Source organism: Caretta caretta, chromosome 5 (genome assembly GCF_965140235.1).
Source record: "Caretta caretta isolate rCarCar2 chromosome 5, rCarCar1.hap1, whole genome shotgun sequence".
Lineage (NCBI taxonomy): Eukaryota > Metazoa > Chordata > Testudines > Cheloniidae > Caretta > Caretta caretta.
The window spans coordinates 26,904,664-26,919,671 of record NC_134210.1 but is presented as its reverse complement, the minus strand read 5'-3'; the positions used below and the strand labels follow the sequence as shown (position 1 = coordinate 26,919,671).

At 38.6% G+C, this 15,008-nt stretch overlaps 1 protein-coding gene across 17 annotated transcripts in view; it reads left to right on the top strand.

Annotated features, from left to right (window-relative positions):
* The window catches only part of CPLANE1 (ciliogenesis and planar polarity effector complex subunit 1), a 180,046-nt gene that overhangs the window by 38,526 nt on the left and 126,512 nt on the right, over positions 1–15,008 (top strand). For 16 of the 17 annotated variants that reach the window (XR_012668393.1, XR_012668392.1, XR_007356612.2 and 13 more), the window contains 7 exons: positions 3,328–3,431; positions 3,545–3,727; positions 6,086–6,332; positions 10,323–10,478; positions 11,352–12,115; positions 12,720–12,931; positions 14,568–14,648. Coding sequence is in view for 14 of the 17 variants with exons in the window: in XM_048849585.2 (XP_048705542.2) it covers positions 3,328–3,431; positions 3,545–3,727; positions 6,086–6,332; positions 10,323–10,478; positions 11,352–12,115; positions 12,720–12,931; positions 14,568–14,648 (1,747 nt within the window). In the remaining 3 variants the exon portion in view is untranslated. Of the gene's footprint in view, positions 1–3,327; positions 3,432–3,544; positions 3,728–5,105; positions 5,230–6,085; positions 6,333–10,322; positions 10,479–11,351; positions 12,116–12,719; positions 12,932–14,567; positions 14,649–15,008 lie in introns of those variants that run through there. The other variant, XM_075128435.1, reaches the window with a different exon arrangement.

The following is a 15,008-nucleotide window of genomic DNA, read 5'->3' as shown; positions in this document are numbered from 1 at the left end:
AGAAGGGAATTCTGTTCCAACTATTTCCATGTTTCCAAAAGGGATGGAGGTTGGAGACTGATCCTCAACCTAAGAAACCTGAATCCTTTTCCAGGACTACAGGATGGTGACACTAGCCACTATAATTCCATCCTGAGATTGGTTCGTCATCCTCGACCTCAAGGATGCCTAATTTCATATAGCTATCCACCCTTTCAGAAACACAGCCTGCAAACAATTGCAAGGACCTGCCTACAACTTGTGGTCCACATGACAGACTCCACATTCATCACACTTTAGGCGAGGCTGCACCTTAGGTGCTTTCAGATATGGCTAAGGTCTGTGTTCACTCCAAACAGATACAGTTTTTCCAAACATGTCACAGTACCTCAGAAAGTTCTAAACTCTCTCAGGTGGTGGTGTTGGAAGGTCTGTGTTGGAACCCCATTCTCACATTCCCCACTCTGAGATCCTTATAACAGATGTTTCTCTTCTGGGATGGGGAACTCGCCTCACAACCCAGAGCAAGTGGTCTGCACAAGAGGTCACAGTCCACATCACATCCACATTCTGGAGCTGAGAGCAGTTCATTATGCTGGTCAACGTTTCCTTCACCCCTCAGTCAGTTTAATGCTGGACAACAGAGCAGCAATATATTCTATCAACCAACAGGGCAGAGCAAGATCCCTATCCTTATGCATATAGTTACTAAGGATATGGTACTGATGCATCACCCGTCAGACAGACTGCTGAGATTTCTATCTCCCAGGCCTCCAGAATACAGTTGCAGACTCCCTAAGCACATGTTTTCTTTAGGACCATAAACAGTAGCTTCACAATTCAATCTTCCACAGCATTTGTCAAATCTGTGGTCTCATAAAAGCAGACCTCTGCCAGTCCAAACATTAAATGTCACCTTTTCTGTTCCAATGGAAGATACGGTGTCAACTCATTGTGAGATGTTCTGATAATACCATGGCCTATTGTTTGCTTATCTGTCTCTACCTCAAGACCTTACTCAAACTTCATCAGGAAAGAGTGAAGGTTATTCTCCTAGTGCTATCCTGGCCAAGACAAGTGTGTACTTGAATCTCCTCTACCTGTCTGTGTCAACACCTCCCTGACTTCCTCTCAGGAATCATCTCTTATTACGGAACTCTGGGACCCTGATCCATCCCAACCCTTCCTCCTTGAACCTGAGATCGCGGTTCTGAAATGGTTCTCATGCATGGCACTAACCTGTTTGGGTAAGGTCCAATCAGTTCTCTTATCTATCAGGAAACTTAGTACTTGCAAAACTTATCTTCAAAAGTGGAAATGTTTCCACTCCTACTGTTCTGTTCACTCTTCCCAAGCCTCAGAGGTTCTGCTTCCCAAAATCTTGGATTATTTGTTGGATTCAAAGTTGCAAGGCCTTTCAGTTGAACTCAGAGTACATTTGACCATTATCGCAACCTTCCATTCACCCATCAGTGATTTCTCAGTCTTTGTCCATCCAACAACAATTAGATTCCTCAAGGACTCACACATCTTGTTTCTGCCTGTATGGAAGCCAGCCCATAGTGGGACCTAAATTTGGTTCTCAGTGCCCTCAGGAAATCTCCCTTTGAACCAATGGCCACCTGTTCTCTCTTTCACTTCTCACCCAAGACTTTGTTCCTCATAGTCATCACTTCAGTTAGACAAAGGGAGAGCTCAGTGCTTTTATGGCTGACCTGCTATGTACTACCGTCTATAAGTAAAGGTTGTACTGCATCCTCACTTTCTCCAAAAGGTTTCTTTGGAACACCACGTTAATCAAGAGATTCGCCTGACAGTGTTCTACCCAAAACCTCATCTCTTTAGAGAGACCAGCCTGCATACACTAGACATCGGAAGGGCCCTCACCTATGTTGAAAGGAAAAGCCTGGAAAATCTGCTACCTTCTCGTTGAGTTACTGGTTGGGAGTCTTGTGCGGTGGAGCATCCAGAGTCCTACTTGAAGGAGTAGAGATTACTTACTTTACAGTAACTTGAGTTCTTTGAGATGTTTTGTTTCTGTGGGTGCTTCTACCCTCCTTCCCTTTGGCTGTGGAGGCTCTGCTCCATGGTTGAGAAGGAACTGAGTGGTGGTAGGCCGTGGCTCCCTATATGTTGTTCTTTGGAGGCATGAGGTGCTGTTCTGCGTAGCCATGAGCCCGTGGACACCTCTTTGCATTCTCCATTTGAGAGCACACACATGTGCATACATCCTACAGTGGAGCACCGAAAGGGACAAACCATTTCGAAGAACTGAATTATTCTAAGATAAGGAACCACTCCTTCCATTCCAAATTCTTCAGGGGAGTGTGCTGTATTGGTCACAGACTCTTCTGTCCCTGTTCCCTTCCAAGCCTCATCCATTATGCCTCTATCCCTTCCAGCCTGTTCCTGTTTCAGTCCTGTCTTTTCCCTCCTCCTTGGCTCCTTGTTTCAGTCCCAGCCTCCCAGCATCCATTCTGCGTGGGACTGTTGTTCCCTGTCTATTCAAGTCAGTCGTCTTCCTTTTTCGTGCCACATGGGAGCCAGTTTTGGTGTCTGAAACCAGAGAGGACTGCAGCACCTGGGAGCAGCAATTAGAGGGAAGTCCAGCTCAGCCCCTATAACTGTGAGATGGAACATGCTCAATTCAGATGGAATCTTTGGAGAACTTAGCTGCCAATCTCTAACAAGTCAATGCTGAGAATACAATGAGATTTTGAAAGGTTTCCAATTTGGCCAAATTTAAGTACTTTTGCATAGGAATAGCAAAAGGCGCATCCCTGACACACAGGCAAGCTGATGCCAAATTTCAAATCCTTGCTACAAAAGTTGGAGGTTCTAGAGCTTTTGAATGTGAGAATTTTTTTATTGTGGGCAAAAGATTCCCAGATATTTTTCCTGGATGTGGCTGTATTGTTTTATCTGAAACTTTCCAGAAAAATTCAGTCTGCGGCAGACACCAGATAATTTCAACCCAAGTGATTAAAGTTTGCCAGACTTTCAAGCAACTGAAAACAAGGTCTTGTAATGGAAAATTTGGGCAGCCTAAGTATAGGCTGCACTGCCAGCTCTGCCTATGATTAACCTCTCTGTTTAACGAATATTGATATTATATGCCTAAATAAAGACATTACAAATCACAAGTTGATTTAATTTAAGTTACAAAGGTAAAAACGTACTTGTGTATTAATAAGCATGACTTATTATTTCTGCATATAGTAATGCAGACAAGATTTCAGTATGTAGTAATGTTTTCAGTACAACAAATCTAAGGCATAACTTGGTATTAAAAGTCTTTATTATGGTCAATTATTTAATTTTTTTTGTGCTTTATTTTTTTCTTCCCAGGCAACTCAGATTTTGTTTATAAATACACTGAATTTTGTTACTGTTTCTGGTAGCCTTAAAGGTTGTAGTAGCAAGAATCATGTGGTTCCATCCAAGTTTGTCAGGTCAGTATCTGAAGAGTAGAATTTAAGTTATTCTAAGAAGTAAAATCATTGTTACCTTGATTTGATAGGAAAGTAGACTTGTAAAGCTATTAATTTTTTTCTATCTTTGTTAGGTCATACTGGGTAGGTGACATGAGCTGGACTCCCGACAGCCTTTTTCTGGCTTGCATGTTAAAACGTGGCTCCTTGATCTTACTGACTTGTATGGGTGAATTGCTGACCTTGGTTACTTCTGGTTGCTCTATAGAATTTGGACCAGCAGAGTTTATTCCCTTTCATCCACTAATAACATACAGGTGAGACAACCTGAAAGTTCAGATTTTTTTCTTTATCATTTGATCATATCTTCCTTTCTTACATGTTTTCTACTATTTAAAATAAATTTCATCTTTCAAATTAAGTCTTTCGGTTTCTCTCTTTTTCTCAATATCTGTTTCTCATTCATAGTTCTCTTCTAATTCTTATAATGGCTTTTGTCCTGATGAAAAATTGGCATTGTGGCAATGTAAGTATAAATTATTTGTGGCTTTTAGGGCTGGTTAAGTTTTTAGATATTTCAGAGATTAACATTACCTAAAACCTGCATGTTGTTTTGTGATGGAAGAAATTCACTTTTTGTAAATGTTAAAAACTTGGATTAATTTTTAATGCAAGGATAACTTTGGTGGCTCAAGAATTAATTTACTGTAATTTTCTAATTGTGAGAGTTCCAAGATGGAACACGAAATTATAGCAATTGTATGTGAAAGTAGGGTGTCTAAACAAAGCAGCTAGTTATATTTAAATAGCCTTTTGCAAGCCCAGAACCTTATTTTTCACATGCAATTTCTCACTCATATAAGAAGTACAGTTGTGCATGCATTTTTGTTCAGTAGTGTGTATCGCTATTGAAAATTGCTTCTTGAAAATGAACAAAAGGCACTTCTAATATGTTATAACAAGAAATCACACGTCCAATAGAAAATTTTATTTAACCTTAATTATAAATTGCAGGTAGTTACAAAATGTCAATACATACAAGAATCTTTAAAATACTTTTTCTGTGAATCTGATTCATTTAATTAAAGATCGTGACTGTTAGCACTGATGGATTATCGCCAGGTATTGTCTCAGACTACTCTGCCAGTGCATTTAAATCCTTTTCTACATTAATCTATGTATAGTGTTTCAAAATGCCTGCCATCATCATATGTAAGACAGATCAACTGTGTTGTTCCAGTTTTTGTCGTTATTTAAGCAGTGTGTCTGTTGTGGCAGGATGTGAAGCATTTTTAGTGATTCGTTTGAAACCAACAAACTCCTTTTCTCTTGTGACCTTAACTTTGAACCCACAGATCTCCAGAGATGAAAAGATAGCACATTAATTCACCACATTACCGAGCTCCCTGATGCTAAGTCCTCTAGTATATTACTACTGGCTTTAAAAACCTCTATACTAACCATTAAGTTTCAGGCATTCTTGTAACTTTGTACATAGAGACGGAGAAAAAAAATTGCTGGCCAATAACTTAAAAGAATTTCAAGTTACATGCTTGCAAATGGTATTGCAGTGCAAACTTTCGTTGGCTGATTTAAAAATCAGAATTTTATTTTTTATATAGGGGAGGCAGAGTGGCCTACTGAGTAGAGTACACCTGGGTTCTATTTCAGACTCTGCTACTAGACTACTGAATGACCTTGCGCAAGTCACTTCGTATCTCTGCCTCAGTTTTTCCATCTGTAGTATGGGAATAGTGATATTGATCTCCTTTGTTGAAGCACTTTAAGATCAGCTGATGAAGACCTATATAGGAGCTAGGTGGTATTATGATATGTGAAAGACTATTTGTAATCGTAATACAACTGTTTGTTCACACATTCAGCTATTTAAATTTTAGAGAACTTCTTAACATTTTAACTGTCAAGAAATGGAAATAACCAAATGTTTCACTGATAATTTGGAAATGCCATGGATCCAATCTTACAATGCATGTGCAAATACAGGGCCCATGGACTTCAATGGGAATCTTTTCTGTGTAAGGACTACAGGACTAGGTTCTGTGCGTTGTATTTAAAAATTGTTGTAGAATGGCCAAGGAGTTTATTTTTAAAATAGACACAAAATACTAGTGTTCTTTATTACTTAACATACATGATTTTTATTAGTAGTCATTTACAGCCCCATCCTGCAAAGATTTATCATGGACTTAACTTCTGATTAGTCTCCATGGGTCTACTGATAATGCATAAAGTTAAGTATTTGCGTAAATCTTTGCAGAATTGGGGCCATATAGAGGACCATAAATTGATATGTTACTATATGATAGGTCTACATAACAAAATTCAAGATGTCAGTATTTTGCTGTAGTAATTAGCAAGTAGCTAATTAAGGTTAAAAAAAGGCCCGTTAGTATTTGCACATTTTTCTGTTAAGCTTAATTTCTGTATTATGTCACGTTATATTATAACTTCCAACTTGGTGTTAAATTGCTTACACTATTACTTTGCCATCTTGCATTTGTGCACTTTTTGCTTAAATTTTCCCCTTGGAGAAAAATTGTATAAATTGCAAAAATTATTTTTTAAAACAAAATATGTATGTTTGATATTTTTATTTAATAGTTTTGCATATATTTGCTTTATTTTTTCTGATATATTTTTATTTTATTTGCTAGACCGCAACAGTCTGTGCAAGATTCTAGTCATTCTCTTGGTTCATCTGCCTCTGAAAGTGATCTTATGAGACAGAGATTTTCTGTAACATCACACTCAAGATTACCCTACCTCATTGTCTCTGATGGGTATATGGTTACAGTACTTAGGTTTTCTGATAATCTTTTACCGTCTGGAGTTATGAGGTCACTTCTACTTGATTCAGCCCAAAGGCTTGAAAAGATACATCAGAGTCTGATGACACCTAAGGTACTGTTGGGTTGAGTGGTGGTGGTGGGTTTTTTTTTTGTTTGTGTGTGTGTGGGTTTTTTTACATTAGAGGTTTTTTTTTAATGATGAAATTTTAGTCAAAAGGAGCAAATAGTAAACACTATAATCTCTTTCAAACAGAGTATTACAAAATGCTTTCAAAGGCAACTGTGGAGTCATGTGCCTGTTTAGTTTTCGAAAGAACAATCATGATATATTCTTTTTAGTGCTCTGTGGAGGAAGGTTTTGAGGCAGACTTAGAATGGCAGTGATTTGAAAATCAGGCTCTGAATTTAAGTGAAACTGGATTTTCTTATATGCCCATGGAGAACAAAAAATGGTAGTACAGCGACTTGTTATACCTCAACCCTGTTCTGCATAGGCCACCTCTAGTGAGTAAGAAGGTAATTTTGCTTCCTTGTCATTTTAAGTCTTTGGTCTCTGTCGAGACAGTCAACGAAGTTTCTGGTTGTACTGTGAACATCATCACTCCATTGAATTCCATAGCAACTGGATTGAAACCAGCAGCTCATTTCACATAGATCAACAGCTATTGGAGGGTAACAGTTTTCAGTCACTAGCAACTGGGGCGAAGTTTGAACAAAAAACTTAGAGCTGACAGACCTTTCAGCTCTATTTCCAGCCCCCCACAGAGACTCATTCAATGTTAAGCGTAAAATGGGATTTCCATATATCCCAATGGAAGCTGAAACCAGTTTGCATCACCACCACTTTGCAGGTGCCAGCAAGTATACTTAGTTTATGGAGATGATCTGTTTACTGGGATAAATTGGAACAGTGGGAGAGGATGTGAGAATTTAGGGGTGAAATTCTCTTAAGAGCCTAAGAAGGGATGGAATTGTAAGTATCAGTAAAATTATCTATGGGATCAACTGAGAGATCAAGAGGAGAAGGATTCTTTGAACGGGGATTAAAGGCACCATGTATGTTAGCAAACGAAGAAGACTGTTTAGGAAGAACAAAATCAAATAGGATGAGAGAATGATTGCTGATAGATTTGGGGTGGGAAGAGAAGACAAGTTTGATATGAATTATGTTGAATATGTGGCGATATAGGTCCATTGCAGTTTGATAAATTGAGAGTATCCAGCAGGGAGATGAAGTTATAGGCAAGCTAATTGAAAGGCAGTCAGCCTGGATGTAAAATTTCCCAGTGCTAATGAACAAGAACATATCTGTCAGGGTATAGATATGTCCAGATTTATTAACACACTGCACCCAAAACCATAGAGGCATAGAAAGCGAAGTATTACATTACTGTGACCTTGTAATTGATCATGATTTTTTTTTTTTAGTATTTCAGTTTACATTTGTTGAATAGGAAAACATATTAAAAGAAGTGAATCAGAAGTAGAGCCCTTATTTGAGATCTTAAAAACTTAATGCAGGGTAACACCATGAATCTGAAGATAATCTTTGACTACTTATTCTCCATTTTCCCACTTACGCAAGCTGTACAGAAATCCTGCCAGTTATTCTTCAAAATATCTATCTGTTCCAGGGATCTGATCTCTTCCTTCTATCCCTACAGCTAAAACATTTGTTCAGGCTTTCTGATGATCTTCCCTCTTGATTATTGTAACATCTTCCTCCCCTCGGAATACTGATACCTCCAGTATTTAGAAAATACAATTACCAGATTGGTTTCTTTGCTTGTTATTCTAACCATGTTATCCATCTCTTTAAATTCCTCCACTGGCAGCTTCTCCTATATTACGTGAAATTCAAGCTTTTTTCCCTATTCCATCCAGGTGCCTACATAACCTTGTCCTTCCCAACATACTAGTCCTTGTCTCTTTTTTTCATTGCCCCCATCTTATCTGAACTGCCAGGGATGGCAGCCTTAACACACTACTTCTCCCACAGGTGTTTGTCTATGTGGAGAATGTGGGAGATTTCTGTATTATTTCTATGAATATTACATGTGTCTCAATTTATCTATCTGATATTAGTCTGTATGACTGCATGGATTTAATCAAAACGGGAAATGAAACAATGACAGAGATGAGATCCCTCCAGAGGGAATGCCAAGGGTCTTCAACAGAACTGTGGGGGAGCTCTTCAGTGGGAAATCTTCACCTGCCTGACCCAAGGTGGATGGCCAGGTTTATTTTCCCAGGCTTGAGCCTAGAATCAAAGAGACTCTAATCCATTAAAGACCCCTGCCTAGAGAGGAAGCGATGGACAGGGGAGCAGTGGCTGAAGGTTAGTCTCTGACAGAGAGAGACTGAGAGAATGCTGCAGTGGTTGATTGTCTGTCTCAGCCCAGGAGTAGGAATGTCCAAAGATGTAAAATTTCACAACTTACTCTGAAACCTGTCATTCTTTCCTTGTAACAGCCATGTTAGTCTGTATTCGCAAAAAGATAAGGAGTACTTGGGGCACCTTAGAGACTAACCAATTTATTTGAGCATAAGCTTTTGTGAGCAACAGCTCACTTCATCGGATGCATACTGTGGAAAGTGTAGAAGATCTTTTTATACTTGGTATGTGGTTGCTGGTGTTCTGTTGCATACCACACAACAGAACCATTAACCCAAGAACCTATCCTTGCAACAAAGCCCGTTGCCAACTGTGCCCACATATCTATTCAGGGGACACCATCACAGGGCCTAATAACATCAGCCACACTATCAGAGGCGCATTCACCTGCACATCCACCAATGTGATATATGCCATCATGTGCCAGCAATGCCCCTCTGCCATGTACATTGGTCAAACTGGACAGTCTCTATGTAAAAGAATAAATGGACACAATTCAGATGTCGAGAATTATAACGTTCATAAACCAGTCAGAGAACACTTCAATCTCTCTGGTCACGCGATTACAGACATGAAAGTTGCGATATTACAACAAAAAAAACTTCAAATCCAGACTCCAGCGAGAGACTGCTGAATTGGAATTCATTTGCAAATTGGATACAATTAACTTAGGCTTGAATAGAGACTGGGAGTGGCTAAGTCATTATGCAAGGTAACCTATTTTCCCCTTGTTTTTTCCTACCCCCCGCCTCTCCCCCGACGTTCTTGTTAAACCCTGGATTTGTGCTGGAAATGGCCCACCTTGATTATCATACATCTTGTAAGGAGAGTGATCACTTTAGATAAGCTATTACCAGCAGGAGAGTGGGGTGGGGGGAGGTATTTTTTCATGCTTTGTGTGTATAAAAAGATCTGCACTTTCCACGGTATGCATCCGATGAAGTGAGCTGTAGCTCACAAAAGCTTATGCTCAAATAAATTGGTTAGTCTCTAAGGTGCCACAAGTACTCCTTTTCTTTTTAAGGAAAGAATGAAGTTTGGTTAATAGTTATGTTTAAACCTTCTTGGTTATTGTAACCCATTTCTCTGAATACTGTGTTCTTGTTGGCTAATAAATAATACTTCATTTTGAAGAGGCTGAGCTGTGTCATTGCATATATTTTCTTGTTAGAGCTCCTGACAGAAGACTTGTACAAGAAGCCAAGCAAAATAGGCCCTTCTGAAGCCTAGTATGCAGTCTGAGTGACAGAATTGCAGGACTCTCTTTTGAGGGAAGTGGAGCCCCAATCCTATTACTAGGAATGATGCACTCACAAGGGACTGTGAAGGGGTACAAGGCATAGCGCACACTGTGATCTGTGGTGATCCACTTCTCCCACAAGCATTTCTGCACCTTCTTCCCCACTGCCTTGTATACATAGAATATCCATACTATGTCCGTCAGTCTGTTATTTCCATGCATTTAAATCCCTCCTGAAGACCCGCTTCTGCCATGATATGTAGGGGAAAAAAACAATTGACTGGTGGTGTTGCCCCTTTCCCATAGCCCTTTGTGTATTTGCCTGTTTGGCTCTCATATTGTAAGTTCTTTAGGTCAGGAATAATTTTTTATGTTTGGAAAGTATCTAGCATGTTGTGGGTGTTACCAGAGACAGACAAATATGTAATAATATTAAGGTAGTTTCTCTTACTTTTTGTCTCCTACAGTCGAAAGGGAAAAGGCTGCAGTTGCGATCATTGTCTTCTTTAAAAACTAGCCTACTGAAACAGCATCGAAACCAAAATTCTACCCTTTCTACCATTCCAAAATTCCTGCAAGAAGAAGAAACAGCAGAACTGAGTGAGAAAGCAGCAGATTTACAGGTATTTAACAGCACTTTTGTATTTACTGTATAATTAATGCATCTGATCTAATTTCTGAATATGGAAAAAAAAATCTAATTAACCTGAGCTCTTTTTTAAGTCATATTCTGAATATTCTACTCTTACTAAATTTGCTTAAATGATTTTGCATTAAACAAATTCTTAGGAAGAATTTTAATTTTATTTTGGCTTGTAGGGTCTAGAAAATGCATTGATTTTCTTATCAGTCATTTTAGCAGGATGTTAATGGTTTTCAAACATCTTCTTAAAACAAATGATTTTTTTCAGAAATTAATTTACTTTTCCAAAAATGCATGCTAATCAAATGCATATTGTTTAGTCCCTTTCTGTTGCTGTTCAAAATCTAGTTCAGTTGGGAATTGCACCTTGAACTGTAACAAAGAAATCTATTCTGAGTGTTAAGCTTTGACATGTATTGCTACTTGTGTACTTCATAGATCTTAACATCTCTTTAGGAAAAATGGCTGTATGTCAAACTCACCATGCAGCCTTTCAAATCTGCTGGGTACTTTTTTTGAGGATATCTTCTGTAGAAGCAAATTCCTCTTTACCCGCATTCTGAGCCACCATATCTTGTGCTTTGCAGAATGGTTCTTGGACCATTGGGTCAGAGAGATTATATAGCTCCATCCTTATTATTTGGGGCAGCAAATGGAGTGGGGAGTAGAGTCCACAGGCAGAGACACAGACACACACTCTGTGCTAATTGCTTTTTGAATGTTAGGTTATTTAGAATGCATAGAGGTTTCGTATATAAGGCCTGTTAATCTTCACTGTGCCCCTTCATTAGCCTTGCTTTCAAGAAAATAGACACAAATCAGATTACATGTGTGTTTTTTCCCTTTGATTTAGGATTATGAAGAGGAATCTGATGATGACAAGCAGTTTCAAAATAACTCTTCTACTTTCTGCAGCCAGGGACCAAATTCATTTTTCAGTAGAGCTGATCAAGGCCGGTTGGAATTTGCATCAATGTTCGACACTGTTCATGCGAAAGATGATACTGATGCAAAAGATGATTTATCTATGGAACTAAATTCAATTCAGAAAAACCTTCTTGCCGCCTGGGGGATAGGGATTTCAAAAAATGTGCAAGAAAAAGATATGCTGTTGAATTACACAGTAGGCTGCATTACCCACCTTTTCAGCATTCTCCAGTTCAGTAAAAGCTCTTTACTAAACCATGATGCATTTTTAAACCAGTCTGAAAAATATAATCTGTGGATGCATTGCATCTTAAAACATTTTCAGCAGTGTTTAACTGTCCTGTACTGGGATGTGAGAGACAGACAGACAGTTGGGCATTTGGTAAAGCTGACATCACAGACTGTAAAACTGATGCTTATTCAGCTCCAAGATCAGTTGTTCTCAGAATACCTTTTGGGGTGCTTCTGTTTGCTGAAGATGGTTGCACATAGTCTAAATGGGAAATTCACACCTTGTTATGAGATAATGTCTGCATCCTCCGATGTTAACACTACTATAGAGCTTGACTCCCTGATTGTGCCTATTTTTCAAGTTCTTGATGGGAGCAGTGCTCAGAAATTTCGCTCACTGAATTCTCTGCTTAAGATACCTCCTCAGACAGTAAAACTCAATGAAAAGCCAGAAAACAGGTATGACTGTTAATGTGCATTAAAACTTTTTAAAAATGGGATTTAATTAGTTTCTCATTGTTTTATTAGAGAAGAATTACAGCAGCATTTTATCTCATCACCACTGTATACTTTGAAAAGATTGTGGTAATTTATTCAAGCAGGCATAGTAATTCCATGCTATTAGAGTGAAATACAGTGTCATATATTTGTTTATTTGACAAAGGTACTGTTATGTTTGTACTGAGTTCAATAGAACAAATAACAGTGTGGGAGCAACACCTGGGTACATGAGTTAGTATGATTCTTCTGAACACTAAAAGCTGTAAATTATTAATCAACATTCTGCACAATAAGTTTAGTAAACAAAAGGAAAACAATACATAAAATATGGTTCTTAAGAATATCCAAGAAAATATATGAACATATTAATGAAAAAATTATAATTGGGAAATATAGAGCTGAAAATCAAATTATGGTGGAAACATTCAAGAAAATATTACTTTAGCTGTAATATAATATACAAAATAACAAGTAAGTTTGAGGAATAAGACAGAATTATCCCTCTGTTTCAACTAACCTGTATTTTTTTGTTAGTGATAGTGTACTACTTTTTGATCTGCAGGTTGATGATATTGTGGCGGTTATTATATAAACAAGTGCTTTGGTATCGGACTCAACTAAACAGAAAAATATCTAAGGATGGCAAACCATTAACTGAAATGAAGATTGCGCATGAAGAATCCATTGTTGCACAACTTCTAGGTCATATACAGGCAGTCCTGCAGTCTTCAGGAGAGACCTTGGAACAAACCCAGAAGCTCAATTCTGTGATTGGTTAGTACATTGGAAGGAACTGTAATCAGATGACAATTGTATGGACTGAATTTTAGATTAGGTACAACTTATTTGTAATTAATAACTGACTTGATCTGTAATTTATTTGCTGAGATAATTATAGTTGGAATTCATCAAACTTCTGAGGACTCACAACTGAAGCATCGTAATATTTTATGGCTAACAATATTTCTTCGTATAGTTTAGTGGCTTAATCCAAAACCTGTTGAACTCAATGGAAAAACTCCACTGACTTCAGTTTGCTGAATCAATTTGAAATACTTAGGCATCCTGGTACCACAAATCTGAATCCTGACAAGGTTGAGACAGTTTTGTCTCTTCTGAAGTAGATAAATGGAGTTCCAGGCACTTCACTGTATGTTTGTTTTTCAGCTGAGATCTTACAGAGATTGTATTCAAAGTTCCATGCCACTTTCCTCTGGCGTAGGAGTTTGCTGATAATGGTGTCTTTGGCAAAAAGGTTCCATCCTCCCATTGTTATGCTGGTTGTTCACCTGGCTTTCACCCATTACCTCACAACATTTCATTTATGTGTAGATAGGGCGCTATAGTTCTCATGTAGGCAAAATCCAGTTTACTTCAGTGGGAGATTTGCCTTTGGAATGAAAGGGAATATTATGTAAATTTGAGCTGCTATTATTTATTACTAAAACAACAAAGCAGGTGATGTGAAAGTTGGAAAAAGTAACGGGAAATGCTTATCGCCATGAATAAGATATTATATGTTTTTGAACCATAAAGTTTTTAATTACACATACCACAGGGGCGGCCAACCTGAGCCTGAGAAGGAGCCAGAATTTACCAATGTATATTGCAAAAGAACCACACTAACATGTCAGCAGCCCCCCATCAGCTCCCTCCACTCCAACCTGCAGCGTCTCCTGCCCGCCGACAGCCCCACCAATCAGTGCCTCCCGCTCCCTCCCCACACCTCCCTCCCACCCAATGCGATTAGCTGTTACGCGGTGCACAGGAGGCTGTGGTGGGGAGGGGGAAGAGCGAGGGCATGGCAGGCTCGGGGGAAAGGGTGGAGTGGGAGCAGGGCCTGGGGCAGAGCAGGGGGTTGAGAACTCCCCAGCACATTGGAAAGTTAGCATCTATAGTTCCAGCCCCGGAGTCAGTGCCTCTGCAAGGATCCGTATATTAACCTATGAAGAGCTGCATGCAGCTCCGGAGTCACAGGTTGGCCTCCCCTGACTTAGCATTTCGGAATTTACTGTTAGTATGCTGAAAAGTTAGTTTATGAAAGCTTTGTGGAAAGAGGTTGTAACCAATTTTAATTCCACTTTAATAGTGATTTAGCAGTCAAAAATGTTTAACCTAAAAAAGTCTGTAATTCAGAATTATTATTTTCACCCCCCTTCTCCCAAATAGTCACTTGTCTGGAATAAGAGTGGTTTTCCAGCCACTGAGAAATTTGCACATGTAGTCACTGCTGTGGAATTGTGCTACCATTTATGACAGCTTCTCTGATATAGTGTTTAAAAATCATATATTTAATAACAGGCAAAGATTTGAACTGAAATAGAAACAGATATATATTTGTGTGTTTGTATGTGTGAAAAGATGTGAATACTTCACATACTTTGTTGACTATATTGTATTTTTTTTAAAGGTGAGGAACAGTTTCTTCTAGGCTCATATGAAGAATCTGTGAATCTGTGGAAGAGGGCTCTTCAAGAAACCAAAGCAAAAGGCAAGGGAAAAATGGTGTCGTGTTCATCTTTTCAGATGTTTGCACAATATTCTGACAAGGCTGTTCATACTTCTCTGCTGTAGTTAACACGCTGCTAGCACTTCTGTAAAAGATACCTATTTTCCAGAGTTATCCTGAAATCAAAATTTGCTCAGGAATAAAAATTGAGTCCAAAAGACTTTTAAGTACTTTTGAAAAACCAAAGGACAATTACTACAGAAGTTGTAAAGTTAAAGGGGGAATTTGTTTTAAATAAAAAATTCTGCTGAAAATCCATTTGGTGAGCGAGTAGACTATCTGGAATGGACTTCCTGGTTCATTGAGTCCAGTTCCCAGAATTGCAGACAACCTCATTGGATA